Source organism: Schistocerca cancellata, chromosome 10, assembly GCF_023864275.1.
Source record: "Schistocerca cancellata isolate TAMUIC-IGC-003103 chromosome 10, iqSchCanc2.1, whole genome shotgun sequence".
NCBI lineage: Eukaryota > Metazoa > Arthropoda > Insecta > Orthoptera > Acrididae > Schistocerca > Schistocerca cancellata.
In genome coordinates this window covers 87,983,641-88,007,399 of record NC_064635.1, presented here as the reverse complement: position 1 = coordinate 88,007,399, position 23,759 = coordinate 87,983,641, and the positions used below count along the sequence as shown (strand labels likewise).

Below are 23,759 nucleotides of genomic sequence, written 5' to 3'. Positions count from 1 at the left end.
CAATATTTTCTCAAATATGGAGAATGGTATCACTGAGCCACTAAACGTAAACTTAGGTCTTTCGGATCACAATACACTATTAACATACATAAATTACTCTATCCCCAAGGCAGTGAAATATAAGTGGGGATACAAAAGACACTTCTATACAGAAAAAGTAAATACTTTCATCCAGCTGTTAGCTAATGAAACCTGGGAAGATGTCTTTGCACAAATTACAACCGAGGAATCTTTCAATGCTTTTTCTAGTACATTCATGTCCCTATTTGAGATGTGTTTCCCAAAAAAGCTCACAAAGATCAATGTCATGCCTAGGAACACAAGCCAGTGGATAACACCCGCTATTAGAGTATCTAGTCAAACACTAAAACATATCAGTCAACTCAAAAAAGATAACAAAGATGAACACTTCTCAGATTATGTTAAGACATACAAGAAAATTTACAGGAAGGTGATCAAAAAAGCCAAGACAATGCACAATGACAGTGTAATTGCTGGGTCAGCAAACAAACCAAAAGCTATATGGAATGTAGTAAAAAAAGAAATAGGCCCAAGCAAAAATGTTAGAAATCCAGATGACTTTGTTTTAAAAGATGATCAAGGTGTGATAGTCAGAAATCGTACTTTAGCAAATTACGTTAATGACTACTTCATAAATAGTCCAATCAATCTGCATAAAAATTGTCCTAAGATTAGTAGAACATCAATCCCAGAAGAACAAAGTGTGAATTCATTATTGCTACCTCCCACAAACAAATTGGAAGTTAATCAAATAATAAAAACAATGAAGAATAAAATGTCCTCAGGGATTGACGAGATACCTTGCTCAGTCATGATGAGATGTGCTAGTGTCATATCAGACCCACTCTCACACATCATAAACATATCATTTTCGGAAGGCGTCTTTCCACAACGATTAAAAATTGCAAAAGTAAAACCATTGTATAAAAAGGGCAATATACACGATGTGGGAAACTATAGACCAATAGCTTTATTATCGGTATTTTCAAAAGTAATAGAGACAGTCATGAAAAACAGAATTACAAATTACCTTGAGAAATTCAATCTATTGTCTGTAAACCAACACGGCTTCCGCAAAGGAATGAGTACAGAGTCAGCCATCACCCAATTCATTGAAAATATTGTAACGGGGCTAGATAAGAACAACAGTACAATAGGAATAAATTTGGACCTCTCAAAGGCATTCGATACTGTCCAACATGATATCCTGCTAGACAAATTAGAATATGTCGGTATACGAGGAGTAGCTAAAAAGTGGTTTCAGTCATATCTCCATAATAGGAAACAGGTAGTAGAAATTGCAACAACAAACAGTAAAAACCAAAGTATTGTTTACAGATCGGATATTCAGACTGTGCCAATAGGGGTACCGCAGGGGAGTGTTCTAGGACCTCTCCTATTTCTTCTTTACATAAATGATATCAAGATTCCAGTAAATGGTACTCATATAACCCTGTTTGCGGATGACACAAACATTGTAGTAACTGACATAAACCGGGTATTGCCAACATCTGCAACCAGAGTTATAGAATATTTGCAAAATTGGTTTGAAGTGAACAAATTAACCATAAATATCTCTAAAACTAATTATATCCATTACAGGAAAGCAAAGTCACACTCTGATCTAGATCTCAGAATACAAAATAAAGAAATTGTGAGAGTTGCTACCACAAAATTCTTAGGTGTACATATAGATGAAAATTTAGACTGGAAATCCCATATCCTGTATCTCTCACATAAGTTAAGTTCTGCTTGCTTTGCTTTACGCGTTATTAGCTTTGTATGTAGTAGGGAATGTAGCAGAGCTGTTTACTTTGCTTATATACATTCTGCTATTACCTATGGCCTCATCTTCTGGGGTCATAGTAAGAAAAATCTCAAAACCATCTTCACTCTACAAAAACGAGCTGTTAGAATAATTACCAACAGTTCAAGGCTAACTCCTTCAAAGCAATTATTTAAACAGCTGAATATTCTACCCCTACCGTGCCTCTATATACAGAAAAGCGTAATTAATATAAAACAAAATATTAACAATTTCCAATCCAACTCGGATCTACATACTTACAACACAAGAAAGTGCAATGACGTTCATATAAAAAGAGTTAACAAGGCTTTGGCGCAGAAACAAACAAACATACAAGGAAGTAGATTGTATAACAAACTACCGGTAAAGTTAAAAGAAATAGAAAAATTGTCTTCATTTAAAGAAGCAGTATTCAAATTTTTAATGACCAACTGCTATTATAGTGTAAAAGAATACCTGGAATAGCTCCATACTAAACCATCATATTTATGTACTCTGTGCCAATAGTAATTTTTATCTGACTGTTGCTATGATCTAAATAAATAATATGTACAAAAGTGCTAGAATTGTATGTGTTATATCTAAATATCAACTGTGTATTCCATGTAAAAAGTCTTTCTCATACATCAATGTAAATAATCAAAGTTGTACATGCTATTTCAATGTGGTCTGATGTTACATAGTCTACTATGCACATCTGTATTTTGTATAGTATTGTTCACCCTATATGTGTTTATATATATACTATGTATTTTTTTGACGAAATCCATGCAATGTAAATTGTCTCTGGATGAATAAACTACTACTACTACTACTACTACAGAAATTTTACTGGCCCATAAAGTTCTTTTCATATGAGTGACATGTCCTGCTGTATAAGGGGAAAGAAGGAAACGAGCAGAAAAATCTCCTACTAGAGCATGAAATAAGCGATTTAAAAGACTCTGACTAAAAATTGGGTACCAGCAGCTTCCCCAGTACCTTTGAAAACTTTGCAAACAATATGGGAATGCGAACATATTCACACTTTTTATGCTGAGATGGAAGGACACAGACGGTACGAAAGAGATGGAAAAGTAATAAATAATGGAAGATAGAAGACTGTGGTTGTGGTATAAAAAGGGCGAGGAGAGAATGCTAGTGTGAAAGAAAGTAAGGTGGATGAAGACAACAATACCAGGAGCCAAAGAGAGAGAAGATATTGATGACCAGTGAGAGGCAGCGGGAGTAGAAGAGAAAGAGAGATGAATAGAGATGGAAGCAGTGGGAGCAAAAGAGAGAGACAGTGAAATGAAAGATATAGATCAGTGTAGACCACACACAGCCTTGGAGGCCCTGGACCCTCCCAATCGGTGAACTTTACCACGCAGTTACATGGGAGGGGGCATTTTGGATCGACATTTTAAACACGTGGGTCTAGGCAAAAATAAGTTGGAGCCCCCCACCCCCCACCCTTCTTCCCGCCCGAATTTTTGCGTTGCCAAGATATGGTGCCAGACAGTGGCAGTGTGAAAGAAAGACAAAAGGAGACAGTGTAAGTGAGAGAGAAGGCAGTGGCATATACTGTAAATAGTGGGATAAAAAGAAAGTACTGGGAGAGAGACATTACACAGACTGTGGCAGTGAGATGAAGAGGCTGAGTATGGAAGGTTAACTACAAAGAGATACGGGGTAAAAGGATTTACAATGATCTGTATTTAAAGAATGCGAATATGTATGCATGCCAAAATTTCTGGTGAGGTGGGAGGAATGGGCACTGAGGGAGCGGGTTCCCCACTTCTTATCAGTCTTTTAAAGAGGAGAATATTCGCCTATTTTTCGCTCCAAAAGGAACATTTCCCGCTGGTTATGTACTTACTTTTACCTAGTTTCGTTTCAGATACTTACACAAACCTGTTCCATCTGCTTGTCTATGTATTTTTTGGACTCTGTATCTTAGTTGGTACAAACGGAACTCTTATAGAATAACTTTGTTGTCTATCTGTCTGTCTGACTGCCCGACTATCCAAACCCATTTTTCTCAGGAACGGGTAAACGTACCATGATGAAATTTATACCGCATACTACAATCTATGGTCTCTTGGCACCTTAATAAAGGTTAGCATCTAAGACAATACAATCAAAATTACTGCCATTTAAGTAACATGTTTTGATACTCGGCAATTCACTCATGAATAGGTACTTCCACTTGACCTACAATCATGAAATTTGGTAAGAAGCAAGATTCCACACTTCAATAAAAGGAAAGCAATTCAAAAATTGTTAACTTGTAATTTTTTTCATTTATTATTAGAAGTATGTCCGTCCGTCTGTTAACACCCCTTTTCCTCAGAAATGGGTGCAGTATCGAGTTGAAAGTTTGGTTACATACTGAGGTCTACAGTCCTTTGGGGCTGTAAAAATGGTTCAAATGGCTCTGAGCACTACGGGACTTAACACCTGAGGTCATCAGTCCCCTAGAATTTATAACTACTTAAACCTAACTAACCTAAGGACATCACACACATCCATGCCCGAGGCAGGACTCGAACCGAAAATCAAAAACACGTCATTTGCAAGAGTTATCTACACCCTCGAATTACTTTTCTACACAGTCGCCGCTCTGACTAAGACATTTATTGTATCCAACTTTCCAATAACCTCGTCACAGAAGGCAGCCACCTATGCTTGCAACCAATTCTCTATGTTGCTCTGCTGCTTGTTGTCAGTGCCAAAATGTCGTCCTCATATCCAGCAGAGGAGAAACTCTGAGAGAGCCAAGTCCAGGTTGTATGGTGGGTCACAAAACACTTCCCATCGAAAACGCTGCAGGAATCACCTCCTTGCCCCTGCAGTGTGTGGCCGAGGATTGTCATGAAGAAGGAAATGCAATACAGTTACGTTGTGTGGGCTGCATGAAATCAGGCAAAATCTCTCAAAGTCACTCATACCTGGCAGAGCACACCGTTTTCCAGGCTTCTTTATGCAGTCACTGTGTGATCGAAATAGAAAGGAGTGACTTGATGCAATTGATGGTCATACTAGAGACACTGTTCAACACATCTATATGAAGCTTCATCAGATTTTCACTGTAGTTTCCATATCGCAATCGATCGGACCTTACTTTCTGAATAGCCCTCGCATTAAATCAAGATCATATGCAACCCACGGTGTGTGAGTTGTCCTCACACCTGGGTAATTATTTTGTTTTTTATTATTAATGTTGTCCTTGTATATTGTCCTTGCATATTCCTTGTAGTGGGCTGCAGGGGAGGTTTCTTACACAGTGTATTTAACTTTTAATGATGAGCCCATCATTACAACCACCTGCTTAATAGCATACTGGTCGGCAATGGTGAAGATTCTGCATGGCATGGATTTGACAAATCCTTCCAGGTTTTCTGAGGTGTGTGGCACTAGATGACTAATCATTTCTCACACAATTCTCTTAAATTGTGGGCCAGTGGTTTGTGAGAACACAGCTGGTGACCAATAGCATCCGTGATGTGTTCCACTGGGTATAGATCAATCAAATCTGATGGATATGACATCAACTCAGGTTCACTATCACGTTCATCCAACCAGTGTAGTGTGCCTGTGCCCTGGTGACACTGACAGTTAGTTATCCTGCTGAAAGATGCTCTCACTGTCGAGAAAAACTTCTATCATGAAGGGGTGCTGCTGAGCAACAATAATTTTCATGTAATCCACATTTATCACATTTCACTTTACTACTGTCACAACTCACATGGAAGACACGCTGAATGTCCTCTACAGCATAATACTGCCTCCACTGCCCATAATCTGTGGTGAAGTGCAGGATTCAAGTAGCTGTTCACCTGTATAATGGCATTTCTGAGCATAAGCATTGAACAGGCGTAACACGACACATAATTTATCCAACCAGGTGATGCATTACCAGTAATAAAGCAAAGTAGTATGGCATGAATGGCTGGGAGACCCCAAAGGGCATGTTCAACCACCCAATTCAAAAATATCAACAGGACACGGAGCACCCAGACAGCCATCAACCTTGATGATCCCATGTCTTTGAAATAATAACTGACTTTCTTGTTGTGTCAACACAGGAATACACGTGGGTCATGTGCTGCAGAGCCCTACATTCAACAATATGTGCCAAATGGGTGCTCCCAATCACTTCTACATCTACATCTACATCTACATTTATACTCCGCAAGCCACCCAACGGTGTGTGGCGGAGGGCACTTTACGTGCCACTGTCATTATCTCCCTTTCCTGTTCCAGTCGCGTATGGTTCGCGGGAAGAACGACTGTCTGAAAGCCTCTGTGCGCGCTCTAATCTCTCTAATTTTACATTCGTGATCTCCTCGGGAGGTATAAGTAGGGGGAAGCAATATATTCGATACCTCATCCAGAAACGCACCCTCTCGAAACCTGGCGAGCAAGCTACACCGCGATGCAGAGCGCCTCTCTTGCAGAGTCTGCCACTTGAGTTTGTTAAACATCTCCGTAACGCTATCACGGTTACCAAATAACCCTGTGACGAAACGCGCCGCTCTTCTTTGGATCTTCTCTATCTCCTCCGTCAACCCGATCTGGTACTGATCCCACACTGATGAGCAATACTCAAGTATAGGTCGAACGAGTGTTTTGTAAGCCACCTCCTTTGTTGATGGACTACATTTTCTAAGGACTCTCCCAATGAATCTCAACCTGGTACCCGCCTTACCAACAATTAATTTTATATGATCATTCCACTTCAGATCGTTCCGCACGCATACTCCCAGATATTTTACAGAAGTAACTGCTACCAGTGTTTGTTCCGCTATCATATAATCATACAATAAAGGATCCTTCTTTCTATGTATTCGCAATACATTACATTTGTCTATGTTAAGGGTCAGTTGCCACTCCCTGCACCAAGTGCCTATCCGCTGCAGATCTTCCTGCATTTCGCTACAATTTTCTAATGCTGCAACTTCTCTGTATACTACAGCATCATCCGCGAAAAGCCGCATGGAACTTCCGACACTATCTACTAGGTCATTTATATATATTGTGAAAAGCAATGGTCCCATAACACTCCCCTGTGGCACGCCAGAGGTTACTTTAACGTCTGTAGATGTCTCTCCATTGAGAACAACATGCTGTGTTCTGTTTGCTAAAAACTCTTCAATCCAGCCACACAGCTGGTCTGATATTCCGTAGGCTCTTACTTTGTTTATCAGACGACAGTGCGGAACTGTATCGAACGCCTTCCGGAAGTCAAGGAAAATGGCATCTACCTGGGAGCCTGTATCTAATATTTTCTGGGTTTCATGAACAAATAATGCGAGTTGGGTTTCACACGATCGCTGTTTCCGGAATCCATGTTGATTCCTACATAGTAGATTCTGAGTTTCCAAAAACGACATGATACTCGAGCAAAAGACATGTTCCAAAATTCTACAACAGATCGACGTCAGAGAGATAGGTCTATAGTTTTGCGCATCTGCTCGACGACCCTTCTTGAAGACTGGGACTACCTGTGCTCTTTTCCAATCATTTGGAACCTTCTGTTCCTCTAGAGACTTGCGGTACATGGCTGTTAGAAGGGGGGCAAGTTCTTTCGCGTACTCTGTGTAGAATCGAATTGGTATCCCGTCAGGTCCAGTGGACTTTCCTCTGTTGAGTGATTCCAGTTGCTTTTCTATTCCTTGGACACTTATTTCAATGTCAGCCATTTTTTCGTTGGTGCGAGGATTTAGAGAAGGAACTGCAGTGCGGTCTTCCTCTGTGAAACAGCTTTGGAAAAAGGTGTTTAGTATTTCAGCTTTACGCTTGTCATCCTCTGTTTCAATGCCATCATCATCCCAGAGTGTCTGGACATGATGTTTCGAGCCACTTACTGATTTAACGTAAGACCAGAACTTCCTAGGATTTTCTGTCAAGTCGGTACCTAGTATTTTACTTTCGAATTCACTGAACGCTTCACGCATAGCCCTCCTTACGCTAACTTTGACATCGTTTAGCTTCTGTTTGTCTGAGAGGTTTTGGCTGCGTTTAAACTTGGAGTGAAGCTCTCTTTGCTGTACTGACACTGTACTCTTGTCATCAGATCTGAAACACATCAACATCTATCCTGTGTTACAAAGTCGCCGAGACTCTGAGCTCCTTGAGGCACAGACTTCCTGTTGCAGAAACTTCAAGAAAGAACTAAAGGGCACAACATAAAGCATACACATGATGTAATTGCTATAATAAGACACATGTATTTTATTTTATGATGCCAACCAAAAACATAGATATAGTACACAGCAGAGAGCTTAATATAAACATTTCACTTCAACACTTCCCCTAAACGTTTATCTTGCTAAATGCAGTACTTAACACATTCCAATCAATGATCTTAAATATTTAAGCTCGACATGTGGCAATATTTTGGTGAGAATATCTGCAGCTTGCTGATTGCCTGGTACATGTTCAATGGCTAGCTGGCCTTCTTGAATCTTATCATGGATGTAGTGCATGTGAACATCAATATGCTTTGACCTCTTGTGAAATTCAGGATTTTTGGCCAGTTTAATAGCACCTGCATTATCAACAAGAAGAACAGGAACACTCTCCAGTGGTGAAATTTCTTCATAGAGCTTAAGTAGCCATATTCCTCCTCTTGCCCCTTCACTGGCAGCCACATACTCCAACTCTGTTGTTGACAGTGATACGCAATGTTACTGCCTACTAGCCCATGCTCCTCCACAAAATCTTGCAACCACTCCACTAAATGAGTGTCAGGTTGCTGGATCACTGGCATAACCAGCATCAGTATATATCTCCAGTCTTCTGTTTGCATCATATTTTATAGCCAATGACACTGAGCCTTTTATATACTTAAGAATTATTTTTACCACAGACCAGTCATTTTCTTTAGGATTCTCTAAAAATTTTGACACATAGCTCACTGCTTCTAAATATAGACCATTAGTTGGTTTATCACTGGTTAACTCATTTGGCTGCAGATACTGCTCAATTGGAGCTGACACAGGATTTGCCTCTGTCATGTCAAACCATCGATGAATATCTTTTGCATAACTTTCTTGATTAATCTCTATTGATCCATTATCATTACATACAATACTAATATTTAAGAAATATCCTACTGGCTCAACAGTAATTTTAAACTCATCTTGAATTTCCTTTAGAAAAACTTCAATATCCTTCTTCTTACTTGCAGATATTAATCCATCATCACCATACAGAACTACCATCAACTTGTCATTGCAGTTTTCTTGATAGAGCAAACACGGATCTGCCTTACTCTCCACAAGCCCAAGATTTATTAGGAAGTCCTTGAACCATTGTTTCCAGCACTTTGGAGATTGTTTCAGTCCATATAAACTTTTATGAAGTTTGCATACCCAATCAGTTCCATCTCTGAATCCCTCAGGCTACTCTATATATATCTTTTCTTTTAAGCCAGTCAGAAGTTGCTCACTAGCGGAAACACTCAAAATTGCTCTAATTGAATCATATCTAGCAACAGGACTGAACGTTTCATTATAGTCAATACCTTTTTATTGACAAAATCCGCGAACCACTAGTATTGCTTTATAGCAATCAATTTTATCATCAGCCTTATGCTTAATTCCGTAAACCCAACAGTTTGTAATGGGCTTATGGTCTGGTGGCAGAGGTTCCAAAGTCCACACAGCATTTTCTTTCGACAAAGTCATTTCTTCCTCCATTGCTCTTCTCCATTGTTCATGGTCTACAGAATTAATAGCCTCTGTATAATTCTTTGGCTCATTTATTTCAGCCTGCATAATTTCAATAAGGCTCTCTGGTTTCTTCAGTTGTTGCCTATTTATCTCTTCTCTTTCACTAGAACTTTCTTTTGTAGGTTCCTTAAACACACTTGCATCTTCATGATTCTTCAATTCTTCATTACCTGTTTCACTTGGGAGTAACTCCATTGTCCTATCAGTTTTCTCAGGTTCAAAAACAACATCCTTACTACAAATAATCTGTTTTTCTGATTCAATCCACACTCTAAAGCCATCAACGCCATCAGAATAACCAACAAAGATGCCTGGTTTTCCTTTTGGATCCCATTTCTTTCGCTTTTCCTTTGGAATGTGAACAAAACACTTCACCCCAAAAATATGAAGTTTATTTAACTGTATCGTCTTTTCAGTGAATACCTCATAAGGTGTTTTGCCATCCACACAACTTGTACCAGTTCTGTTTAACACATAAACAGCTGTGTTTACTGCTTCTGCCCACAAAAACTTGGGCAGGCCCTGAGCTAGCAGCATGGTTCGAGCTAGTTCCACAACTGTTCTGTTAGTGCACTCAGCACATCCATTCTGCTCTGGAGTATAAGGATTTGTGATGACGAGTTGTATGCCATTCAATTTCATCAAATCTTTAACTTCAGTATTATCAAATTCCCAGCCTCATCACATTGAAATGCTTTTAGTAGTTGACCACAAAAAATTTTCACAATGCTCACCATTTCTGCAACCTTCTCTGCAGTCTCAGACTTCTGCCTGAGAAAATATATCATGCATAATCTTGAAAGTGAAGCAAAGAAACTATTCTGCTCCTCCCAGCGATTTACACTCAAGAGGTCCACACAGATCAGCAAGAATCACTCCTCCAAGTTGTGTGGCACACTGCTGCCATAACTGAAAACTGCTGCAATGTTGCTTCCCCTTAACACATGCCTCACAAAATTCTTCACCAAAATCTTCAACACCCTGCTGCTTCAAGAATTGTTGGACATGACGTTCCCAACCTCTTTGCATTTACATATGTTTGCCTGTGTCTGTATATGTGCGGATGGATATGTGTGTGTGCGCGCGCGTGAGTGTATACCTGTCCTTTTTTCCCCCTAAGGTGTCTTTCTGCTCCCGGGACTGGAATGACTCTCCCCCTTAAAACCCACATCCTTTCGTCTTTCCCTCTCCTTCCCTCTTTCCTGATGAAGCAACCTCGGGTTGCGAAAGCTTGAAATTTGTGTGTGTGTTTGTATGTTTTTTATTGTGTCTATCTACCAGCACTTTCTCGTTTGGTAAGTTACAGCATCTTTGTTTTTTTATATATATTTTTCCCACGTGGAATGTTTCCCTCTATTATAACTACACAATAAGAATCATGAATTTCATTTTACCATCTACTATTGCATAGTGGATTGCTCACCATTATCCATCCCCATTGTGTGTTTGGCACCCAGAGGATCATACAATCTAATTTTAGTTTTTTTTTCTTGAAAAGTTGAAAAACTGCTTACTGCTAGGATGTAGGTGAAACAGCAGGAAGCTGCCTGCAGCTCTTACTGATGTTGTGCTCCCTCTATAAGCATGTATGTAACTGTAGAGAGTTGGAGTTATGATTAAAGGGGTGGTGAGTGTTAGGACATGTGTCTTGCCAAATGTGTCAATAGCTTGTGCCTCACAAACAATAAATTTGGTTACAAACAATCACAATCATTTTGAAGGATATTAATTTGAGATGTCAAATACGTGTGCTCCATCTAGAATATTTGAGTGAGTAATTATATACACATCACTAACATTTGTGCATATCTGTCATATTGTACATCTCAGTAATCATCCAAACTCAGGTAGTTTTCAAAGGAGGTGAGAACTTGTGGATTTGATGTTTTCATGTGAAGATCCACGGAAGAGAAAGAATGCTCTTAATGATAATACTTCAAGAGTGGCTGAACATTTACTTTGTGAATACTGCATGTCCTGACAACAGCGTACCCAGCTGAACAGAAACTGAGCACCATGAAATTATTATGAACTGTGCGTATCAAGACTTACGTATATACTTAAATAATGCAACATCGTATGCATCAGGGAAGAAGATTACTGGTTATAAATTTTTTTAGGAAAGAACAACAATTAAAGTTAACTTGTAAATGGCTATAGACTGCGAAGAGTGAGCCCACTTTCTCATATGCTTTTTCCAGTCTTGATAGATGAACAATTTTACCACAGGTATGTGTCAGTACTTTGATATGTGGCATTTCCGTAACTAATTACAGGTATGCATTCTAGTGCTGGGACAGGAGGACTTGGCTGTGACACAGCAGTACAGACAGGTCAACATTACAGATTCCAGTCAACATATGTGGTGTACTGTGTATATGCACATATAAACAATGTTTTCAGCCTTCAGTTGCAACTGAAGGCTGAAAACATTGTTTATTTGCTGTACATTTCACAGTTGCTGACACGCTGCAATATGTTAAAGATTTGTAAATATGCACATATAGTTGGATATTCTGCTGGGCCACTTACAATGAGAAGCTGCAAAACAAGCCATGCACAAAATAAAAAACAAGAGATACAAGAAACTGTATAATACCTTTTCAGTTCAATGTCACTGCTTGTTGACTCCACTTCATGACTGAGCTCCTGAAAAAAGGATTAAGAACATAGATAATAAATAATAATAATAAACAACAACAACAACAATAATAATAATAATAATGTTCCTGATAATGGGAAAACTGCATTGATAAGTCCACTCCATAAGAACAGAGATAAAACTGATGCATTATAGAGGGATTTTGCTTCTTCCTATCCCATACAAAATTTCTCTCTCTCTGTCACATATACCTCTACTCATTCATTTCTAGGGCAGAAGAGGTAAAAACCTCATAGTATGCAGATGATCTTTTTATTTGGATTTCATTAGCAAACAACAGAAGCAATTATTAGATAAATGGAACTAGATCTTGCCCAGAACAAACTAGAGTTCTAAAACTATGTTAAGCCATCAAAAAATTTATTGTAATAGTTTGTATCATTGTAGATTTTTTTAAAGAAACTTGTGACTCAGTGTACCATATGTTTCTCTTTAAAATTCTGTAAGAACTAGTTCTGGATCTCACTATCAATTCAATTACTAAACACAAAATAGTACAACATCTAAGGTAAAACTCTGGGGAGAAATTTTGGAACATTCTGAAACTAAAACAGGAGTGAAATGTGGTGCTATATTTTAGAAAAAGTAATACAAGAGTAGTGAAAACTACAATAAGAGTTTAAAATTGATGAAACAATAAAATCAGAAAGAGCCACTACCAGAATACATTGCTTACCTTTTTCAAATGATCTGCTGATTCTATGTCAGGATATTCAAACAGCACAGGACAAACAGTTATCCTCTTTTTCTCAACAACCTGGCACTCAGCATTCCAAAAACCACACATGACCCTATGTCCCTCTCCATCTGCACTTTCCTTTCTGTTTGGCTCCTCCTCCCATTTCCATATATCTTATATGATCTACCTTCTCAGAACGCCCCATTGTGCAGCTGCTGACTCATGCGTCTCTCCCCTCCTGCCTCACACTATCATGCTAGGCCATCCTTGCCTTATGTGCCCTTAGCTATGCCTTCCCCATATGCAACAGCTCAGGTAACTGCTTTTGATAATCAATATAGCCGTAGCCACAGGAATGTATGTTCGGGTCACCATGTGGTTGTGTGTGTGAATGTGTGTACCTTCTGCTAGAAGTAGAGCCAGAATTCGAAAGGTAAATCTATTATATGTGTCTATGTGCTACACTACTGTAAGTTTGTGGTCACATTTAATTAATTTTACATACTGATAGGTTTCCTGAGCGTTTATTTCTGCAAGATGTTCTGTGACCACTCTTAAAGGTGATTTGTCACTCAGTTAATTTTATTTGGTAATTGCTTCCTTTTGATGTCTGGTAATGAAATCCAATTAACAAGATCATCTGCATACAGTGCAGTTTTTTCCTCTCCTGTTGTAGATACAAATCACAGGATGTCACTGATTAAAGCATTAAATAATGTTGGACTGGTCACAGCAGCTTGAGGAACTCTCTTCTTTGATTTATTAAACTTAAATATCATGTTGACTGCTGCACACTTAGTGATGGATGTTTCACCACCTAGCGAGGCTCGTGGTAACAGGGATGAGACTTTCCTGTGGCCAGTTGCAGCCACAAGGTAGTCAACATGTTAATGTGCTATTTATCTTAGTTGCACATGAACTTCCTTGTGTGAAGTCACATAGCCAGTACAAAGTTTTACCAGACATGTTTAAGTTTTGTAGTTGTTCTACAAATTTTGCTCACCAAATATTCAAAAGCGTCTTCAAAATAAACAAATAATTCCAGTGAAGTTTTCTTATTACTCAAAGTGGATTTTACTTTTTGTGAGAGGTTTACAATATTATTGGTGGTACAACAGAATTTTCTTTACCCTTGTTGGTTCACACATACAATATTCTCTGTTTCAAGGTACAATGCTTATCAAGAATTTATTATCTTCTCCATGATTTTAGCAAAAATGATTGTTAAAGATATGGGTTTGTAATTGTACAAATTATTTGTTGGTTTTCCTACTTTTTAATATTCGTTCAATGATGGTGTTTTTCTGTATGGTAATTAAGAGTTACTTTCAGTTTCAGTAATGTTTATGCTGCAATTATACATTTTAAGAACACAGACATGATGTTATCTGGTCACGATTTTTTTCTGTCCTCTGAACGTGAAATTGTTTGTGTAAATTGTAAAGTAAGTAAAAATATCATTAAATAATTTATTAGGTGTATCTAAACATGCTTTTATGTGTAAAAGTTTCATTGCTTTCTATTTATTTTTAAACTCTTTAAATATATGTTTACACTGAGAATATAATTTATTGAAGTCTTCTGCTATATTGTGATTTGTATATAACGTGTTGGTAGTATTAGGGACCTTTATTGGTTCTTGTTTTTCTATACGAACATTTGTTTTCAAGTTTTCTGATAGATTTATGGATTTCACCATTATCTTTTCTGTAACCTAAATTTTTAACAAATCTGCTGGTCAAAAATAAGGGAACACCAAAACCACAACACAATACAATGTCTAATACAGTGTAGGAAAACCACTGGCACTGAAAACAGCTTCCATCATCTCACAATCAGAATGGATAAATGCTGGTCCCGTATGGTTTTCAGTGGAATGTTACATGATTCTTCCTGCAAAATAATGACAATTTCAGGTAATGATGATGGAAGTGGATAATGATCATGCACTATTCTCTCCAAAGTAGACCACAAAAACTCAATAATATTCATATCTGATGACTGTGGTGACCAAAGGAGGTGCAACAATTCATTCTTGTGCTCACAAAACCAGACATGGATGAAGTGAGCTGAGTGAATAGTGGCCCTGTCCCCATGAAAAACAGCAACACCAATGCACAATGGGATGGCCCTATGTAGCCAAAAGGTCATGTAATCCTTGGCTGTAATGTGGCATAGAAGAGTAATTGTGGGGCCAGTGGTAACCATAAGGCAGTCCAAATCATCTCCAAATTCCTTCCATGTTTCACTTTCAGTGTGCATACTCTGCCAGAAGTTGGAAACAGTTTGAAATGAGGCTCATTTCACCAAATTACTTTCTTCCATTTTCCCCAGTCCAGGTTTAATGACTTTAGCATCACATTTTCCTACATCTACATCTACATGATTACTCTGCAATTCACATTTAAGTGCTTGGCAGAGGGTTCATTGAACCCCAATCATACTATCTCTCTACCATTCCACTCCCGAACAGCGTGTGGGAAAAATGAACACCTAAACCTTTGTGTTCGAGCTCTGATTTCTCTTATTTTATTTTGATGATCATTCCTACCTACGTAGGTTGGGCTCAACAAAATATTTTCGCATTTGAAGAGGTTGGTGACTGAAATTTCATAAATAGATCTCGCCGCGACGAAAAACGTCTTTGCTTTAATGACTTCCATCCCAACTCGCATATCATATCTGCCACACTCTCTCCCCTATTACGTGATAATACAAAACAAGCTGCCCTTTTTTGTGCCCTTTCGATGTCCTCCATCAATCCGACCTGGTAAGGATCCCACACTGCGCATCAATATTCTAACAGAGGACGAACGAGTGTAGTGTAAGCTGTCTCTTTAGTGGACTTGTTGCATCTTCTAAGTGTCCTGCCAATGAAATGCAACCTTTGGCTCGCCTTCCCCACAATATTATCTATGTGGTCTTTCCAACTGAAGTTGTTCGTAATTTTAACACCAAGGTGCTTAGTTGAATTGACAGCCTTGAGAATTGTACTATTTATCGAGTAATTGAATTCGATCAGATTTCTTTTGGAACTCATGTGGATCACGTCACACTTTTTGTTATTTAGCGTCAACTGCCACCTGCCACACCATACAGCAATCTTTTCTAAGTAGCTTTGCAACTGATACTGGTCTTTGGATGACCTTACTAGACGGTAAATTACAGCATCATCTGCGAACAACCTAAGAGAACTGCTCAGATTGTCACCCAGGTCATTTATATAGATCAGGAACAGCAGAGGTCCCAGGATGCTTCCCTAGGGAACACCTGATATCACTTCAGTTTTACTTGATTATTTGCCGTCTGTTACGGGTACTTGAAATCACTGATGTGTGGTTCTGGAATTCCTGTTCACTCTATGATTTCCAGCTTACTGGTCTCCCTTTGTGTTGTTTTGGTGCTGATGGGGTTTGCAAGTGGGACACTCAGTTCTTCAGTGACTTTTTCAGCTGTCATCATTTTTTTGGTCATAATCTTCTTCAATGATTGACTGTAATGATCACTGAACACACTCTTTTGCCCATGTTGTGTCTTAGAAGATGATGTTTTTCTGCTTCCCCAGTATGCAGTAAAGATATTGGATATAGTGTGTCTTAAAGCATCAAACAATCTTGCTCCCTTTGTTATAGAAGTACCAACAATTTGCCCACATTTGAATTTATTTAGCTCCAATGTAATCCACTCACAATTATGGAGAACACTGTACTGACCTTAACTGACACTTGCAACTTGTTGAGGGCATTCCATAGGTACTGTTTGTGGTAAAATACAGTTGTGCCACCTGCACACTTGGCTAGCATCTGAATTTCTGTTCAAGCATACATTTCTTGCAGTGTTGTCATATTCTTGTCCCACCCTTGCATTTTTTTTTTTTGGATTCATTTATTGTTTTTCTTAATGTTTAATATCTGTCTGTCTCCAGTCTATGCCGGCCGCGGTGGTCTCGCGGTTCTCGGCGCGCAGTCCGGAACCGCGCGACTGCTACGGTCGCAGGTTCGAATCCTGCCTCGGGCATGGATGTGCGTGATGTCCTTAGGTTAGTTAGGTTTAAGTAGTTCTAAGTTCTAGGGGACTGATGACCACAGCTGTTAAGTCCCATAGTGCTCAGAGCCATTTGAACCATTTTTCTCCAGTCTACAATGTGGCTTTACTACCCTGTTGATTTAGTTTTCTTCCTTGCTTTCTATCTGTTTGCAGTTTTATTAATGTATCATTCCAGAAGGGTTTATACCTAAACTGTTTTCTTTTGGCTGTCTCGAAGATGGTATTACACAGCATTTTAGTGTTTTACCTGTTTCATCTTTAATTAAATCAAAATTACATGAATTTAAGTTCTCTTGTAATTGTTAACAGAATCTTCTGTTGGTTCTTGGTAGAATAACATTATAATAAATGAAAAGAAACAGTTTGCTTTTGTTCTACAATATTACTTTTATTGTGTTAACTGGTTTTCGGCTTACAAGGCCATCTTCAGACATTTACTTAGTATTGTCACCAAAGAAGTTACAATGTTTATAAACAACACTGGAAGGGAAGTAACACATCTAGGCTGAAACAGAAACATACAGTACGTAACATCTTTGACAGTGTGGTGGCAATGCAATGAAGAAGTAAGAAATTGAACAGTAAATAAATAAAAATAAAGTAGATATGAAAAACTTTAACACAAAATAGGAACAGCATGTCAACAAACAGTTTCTATTAATAAACAAAACTAATAAAATAAAATAAAATTAGTACTTCACAAGGCTACATCAGGAGGTATAAAACATGGAGAATGATACACAAACCAATTCAAAGAAGAAACAATTATCAGTGTAACTACAGAATACATAAGGAACTTAAGCAATATCAATAAGATAAACATAAATAAATAAATACAGGAAAAAGGAGGCATTTGAGGGAACATACTGTAAATGCAATCTTTGAGTATGTGATGGCACTGCACTTTAACATAAACATTATATTTAAAACTGTGGGTATGTAACAATTTGCATTAAATAAATGAACCAAGTAAAATATAAACAAGACTTGATGAAACAACTACAAGCTGTCTCAAACATGGACAGTAATACAATGATTTAAGGAAATCTCAAAACCACTTAACTGCGGATATCTTCCACACTGAAACAGTTGTATGAGCAAGGATAAGTGCAGTCAACAGTCAAAGTTGTGACATGCAGTTGATTTAAAACCAGTTTGGGTCAAGAGGTGCTTACAGGGACCCAGCAGACATAGATAAAGCATGTCACTGTTGTTATAGTTTTCTGTTGAAATATTAGTTCGATGCAGCTCTCCCACCTAGTCTATAAAGTACAAGCTTCTTCACCTCTGTATAACTATTGTAACACACATCCTTTTGAATTTTACTATTTTGAAGTTATTAAATATACAGTTCTATAAAAACACAATTATACATTTACCATGTTCCATTGTTTCTTCATCTTTTAATTAAATATCTGAACATTAAATAATGCAATGGTAAGGTTACAAAATTAAAATATTTTTTTTATTTCAAAAAAAGAAACACAACATGACACACTGAAACAAATTATATGGTGGGTACCATGTTATTCGTGGTTACAAATGTATATATCTTCATATTTGTGGTATCATTTTTCTTATAATGTAATATGACATATTAACAATGCAATATAATGTAATTAATATTACTAAGCTTAAGACTTGAAAACACTAATGCAGGTTTTCAAATGTCACTTTCACTGCTCTCATCCTTTGCTTCAGATTTCTCAGCTACTTTTAATAAGTATTATGAGCTTCTGTTATGTATTGGAAACAAGAGAGAGTGTCATTTAATTTTCTTGCCTCAATAAGTTGTGGACCTCTGCACAGAAATGGGAGAGAGCATTTGAAGCCTTCAAGGAACAGCATTGGATGACCTCTTTGTCTTAGTGATTTAGCATCCATTTCACCACAGTATGAATTACATACTTTCATTTTTTTCAGGTTCATGGCTTGAAGACTCCACCTTCACAACATTTATAATTCCAAAGATTTCACTAGAACATGTTGACAAGCCTGACTGAAGTAGGCCTGCAAGTCTGAAAACTTCACAAAATCATCTGTGGTCTTATGGTACACAATCACAGGTTTCTTCCTCTGACACTTTTTCAAGATGTTTTCCCATTCCTTAGGTGAGAATACATACTGACAGTGATCCCATATATGTTCCTTGACAAGAACAAAATCAAAATCAGAATGCAACACTGTAAGTTCTACTTGCAGAAATGTGTATGTGAAACAGTTTTGAATATATCATCTGTTTTAAGTTTCAACCAAACTGAAACAATGGTTGAGTTCTCGTTTTGGCCTCCACAGATGTGAGATCTGGCCATCAGCTTCTTTCCCAGGATGTCATAACGCTCAAGGTCTTTAGCTAACAGCAGCAAATTTCATCTGCTCCTCAGCCACCAGTTCCTTCATACCACACATAGAATGGTTGCACATATTGTACAAATAGAGTTTCTTTTTGTAGAAAGCAGGACCAGTTGAAAGTTTGGGGATAGGTAGGGCCTTCTGCAAATCAAACATAATGACATGAATACCTTCATCTCTCTCTGAATCTTCTGCAGCAATCATAATAGCATCCTGTCCTGCTTTCGCTTTGCACTGATGAAACTCAAGTTGAACAGATATGGATTTTAACAAGTTTTGGTCTTTCTTTTTTTGCCTTGTCTAGTTTTATATTAAAGCAATGACACAGTGATTTCTGCTGTTGTACACATTCTTCTTTGTATTTATAAGAACAAATTTCCACTGTGTCCTACAAGCTCATGAATTTCCTGATTGAACTGTCAACTATTTTTTAATGTCTGATTTGTGTTGGCAGTCTACCTTTGAAAGTGTTGACAGATTCAGTATTGCAACTTGAATACTATTTTTTGATGATGCTGGTGTTTTCTCCTTTCATCTTCCACTGGAGTTTTACAGCATTCTTTTATTTTGGACGTTAAGTATTCCAGACAATCCCTATCTTTTTGTACTCGATGAACCCTCAACATGGCAGTCTTACAAATTTCAGTGTGTTTTTGGCTAGATGACATCATACAATACCTTACAGCTCGACTCCACCTTGATGGACTGTCAGTTTTCTTTCTCTCTCTCTCTCTCTCTCTCTCTCTCTCTCTCTCTCTCTCTCTCTATGTATCTATCTATCTCTTTGGGTAACCAGTATGCAACCATGAAGGTAGCCATTCTGCAATCCAAAATTTCCCATATTCCAAAACTTTTGAAAAATATCAGTTCTGTCTTTCTTGTTGACTAATTTAAAACACCTTTTCCTGCTGTTACAGTTAGGATCGCGTTCATGCCTTACTCTCATTATCTTAGTTGAACCTCTCTTGTGACTTTCTGACATTTCTGTTGTTGGCCCATGCCCCGTTCTCTTTTCTGCCACAACTCTATAATCCTTTCTTGGGATATGCATTATTCTACAAAAAAAAAACCTATAGGCCAAATGTAATTATTTTATAGGAAGGAAAGAGTTGCGCTTCGAAAAATCTGTATTTAAGCTCATTTAAAATTAAGATTCTCATTACAGTCCTTCTTAACAAACCTTAATCAAAAATATTTTTGAAATTCTTCCTTGGATTCATTTAATAACTAACAATGCGAATTACATGCTTACATGAAATGCACACAGACACATGCATAGGAGAATATTACAGCACATGTCACTCAGTTTTAGTTCTCTGCATCAATCCATAGTGCATATAATGTGACAACTTCAATAAATGTCATCTGCACTAATCTATAGCATGTGTAACATGTTAACCAAAATAGATAACATTGTGTACAAGCAAGAGAAAATTTGAGGTTAGTGATACTTCTTACCTCACTTTCTTTATTACTACCACTGTCATCACTTTCATTGTCTCTCTCTTGGTAATCTGGATCTTAATAAAAGTCATCAAATTCATAATCACTCTTTAATATCTGTTATAATGTTACAGTATTGTTCACATTTGTCTTCCCTTCAAACTGCAACTTCCTCCTAATAGCCATTTTGACACACAGACCATATTGTACAGGTACCAGGAGTGAACAAGCTGTATTCTTCTGCCAGCTGTAGTGATTTTTGGAAACTAACTCATGCATTTAACTCTGATGCAAGATACAACATCATATGCTGCCTACATCATTCTTGCCCAAAATGTCAGTTACAATGTTTTACACCTGTGTCCCTCAAGTTTTACTATTTACAATTCCCTCTATTACCAAACTGATGGCTCCTTCGTGCTCCAGGAAATGTCCTATCAATCAACCCCTTCTTTTAATCAAGTTGTCTTTTTTCCTTAAGTTGATTCAGAAACTCCTTATTAGTTACTCGATCTGCCCACCTAATCTTCAGCATTCTTCTGTAGCACCATATTTCAAAAGTTTCTGTTCTCTTCTTTTCTGAAATGCTTATTGTCCACATTTCATTTCTGCACCAGGCTACACTCAAGGTACATATGTTTAGAAAAAACTCCCTAACATTTACATTTGCATTAGATGTTAACAATGTTCTCTTTTCTGGAAATGCTTTTCTAGCTACAGCGAGGCTACATTTTATATACTCTCTATCTTGTTTATCATCTGTTATTTTGCTGCCCAAACAGCAAAACGTACTTCTTAATCTAATTCTCTCAAAATTGCCTGATTTAATTCAACTACATCCCACTACCCTTTTTTAAATTTTGTTATGTTCATCTCATAATCTTTTTTGGAGACAGCTAAAGCTGAATCAGACTATTATAATTCTAAATAATATGAACATTGAGGTAACTTAAAATTCTTGTAAGTGATATTACAATCTGCAGCCAGACCAAGGGCTGCTTTGATGTCAGTAAATAAGATACACATAGCCAAAATAAGCTGAACCAAAAGTGGCACACCACAAACTTCACAGACAGATGCACCTTCCCGAATGAGGAGGAAACTGTGTGCTTAGGGCTGTGCCCTACACACAGCTGGTGAACACCATTTGCTTCTATGGGTGAAGTTGGCCTGAAATCCAGTGTGCCTGTGTGGTTGAGTTGAGTGGCTGCAGTTTGTTTTCTGCCACCTCCAACCATTCATTGTTTTCTGCCACCTCCAGCCATTCAGTTTCTGAGTGATGCAGATTAATCTATCAGATAATGAAATGACAGCATGCTAGGGGCTGGCACATCAATGTACCACACTATTCTGACATGCTTATTTAGCTGCTTTGTCAGCTATGTAGTTTTCTTGTATGCCAGCGTGTCCAGGCACCTAGCAAAAGGCCACCATGTTGCCACAGTGTTGGAGCCACTGTAAGGAGTCACAGATGAGTTGAATCAACTGGTATACCAGCTTCATTTGGTGAACAGTTTTTAGTGCACTTACTGAGTCAGAACAGAAGAAAAAAACAGAAGAAAAGTCTCATACTGTGATGGCAGGAAATCCATTAAAGTACCGTCATAATGCCACAGAACTCCACAACATAATTTGTAAATTTTTCCAGAAGTCATGCTTTGAAAACCCTATCAGGAAAAACAGGTGAGCAACCAATGGCATTCGCTTTCTGGAATTCATTGGTATAAACAATGACAAAACTGTGATCTGTTATTAAAACTGAAGAACACATAGTTTTAAAAATGTAATCTGGAGTACAAGTTTTCTTGCATTGAGTCAAGCTTAAAATCACTTAGAGCCTCTGAAAATGCCTGGTGGTAATTTCTTCCCTCCCTCACTATATATTCAGAGGTCTGATATATCCAGATCCTTGAGACAGTCAAAGTAGATAGCCTGTGTGTCTCGGTCACATGGAGCTGATTCCTGAACAGCTGCTCAAAATGGGGGTGCATTGCCACACTAAATGCCAATGACTGAGTTGGTGCTGAGATTTCCAGGGCCTGGTGAGTGAGGAGGAGGCACCATCTGCTGAATCCAGAGTGGTGGCTCACCAGCCTCTGCATGCACACTCTGGACTGAAGTGATCTGAAAGGCTCTATAGATATCTATAGATATCATGGTGACAGTGTCTAACATCTTGAGGTAGGAAATATGGGCTGATTCAATGATTTTAAGCCTTTTGTTCACAGGTTTTTCAAGTGCAGGAACCACACTAATTCTGAGTTAAACAGTACGCCAAAAAAGTTTTCATTGTCCTTAAAATTATTTTGCCCCATTGTGAGCTCTGGTTGACTAAGACTTCAAAACGCATAGTTAAAATTGGCACACATAGTCTTCTGTGGTGAGAAACACAAACCAGTTTTATTGGCCCAAGCTACCCATCCTCCTGATGGTCAGTTGTAGTTGCCTCATTTTCATCAAGAAAGAGTAGAAGATTGCGAGGTCATCCACAAAGAAAGAGTTTTTAACAGTGCTCCTGACTTTGGAGGAGATGCCATTTATAGTGGCTGTGAAGAGTGTGGGACTGAGTACATTGCCTTAGGGGACCCCATGCCCCTGACCACAGCAGTCAGACAAGACATCACCAACATGATATCAAAAGTACCAGTCCTTGAGGAAGGACTGGATAAGAAGTGAAGTTGGTAAAGGATGTTATCCCTCCAAGTGGCATCACTCACTTTTTTGAGGTCAAAAAACACACCACCCAAATAGTTTCGGCTTAAGAACGAATCGTGTATCACTGTCTGCAGTAGAATTAAGTTTTCAAGGTCAGAATGGTAGCATCTGAAACTGCACTGGGACTTGTACAGGTGAGATCAGTATTTGAGGAGCCAGACGAGGCAGCAGTTGACCACTTGCTTGAGAGTCTTACCCATTCATACAGGAGAGTCATACAAACATACCATCATTTGACCATCGGATAGGCTCCTACATGAATGACATAGTAATAAGCATCACTGATGTAGAGAAACAACTGAAAAATTTGAAAGC

At 38.2% G+C, this 23,759-nt stretch overlaps 1 protein-coding gene across 1 annotated transcript in view; it reads right to left on the bottom strand.

Moving 5' to 3' along the window:
- The window catches only part of LOC126106152 (zinc finger protein 501-like), a 138,496-nt gene that overhangs the window by 86,158 nt on the left and 28,579 nt on the right, over positions 1-23,759 (bottom strand). The window contains exon 2 of the mRNA XM_049912393.1: positions 12,146-12,195. Within this exon, the coding sequence (XP_049768350.1) occupies positions 12,146-12,195 (50 nt within the window). The remainder of the gene's footprint in view (positions 1-12,145; positions 12,196-23,759) is intronic.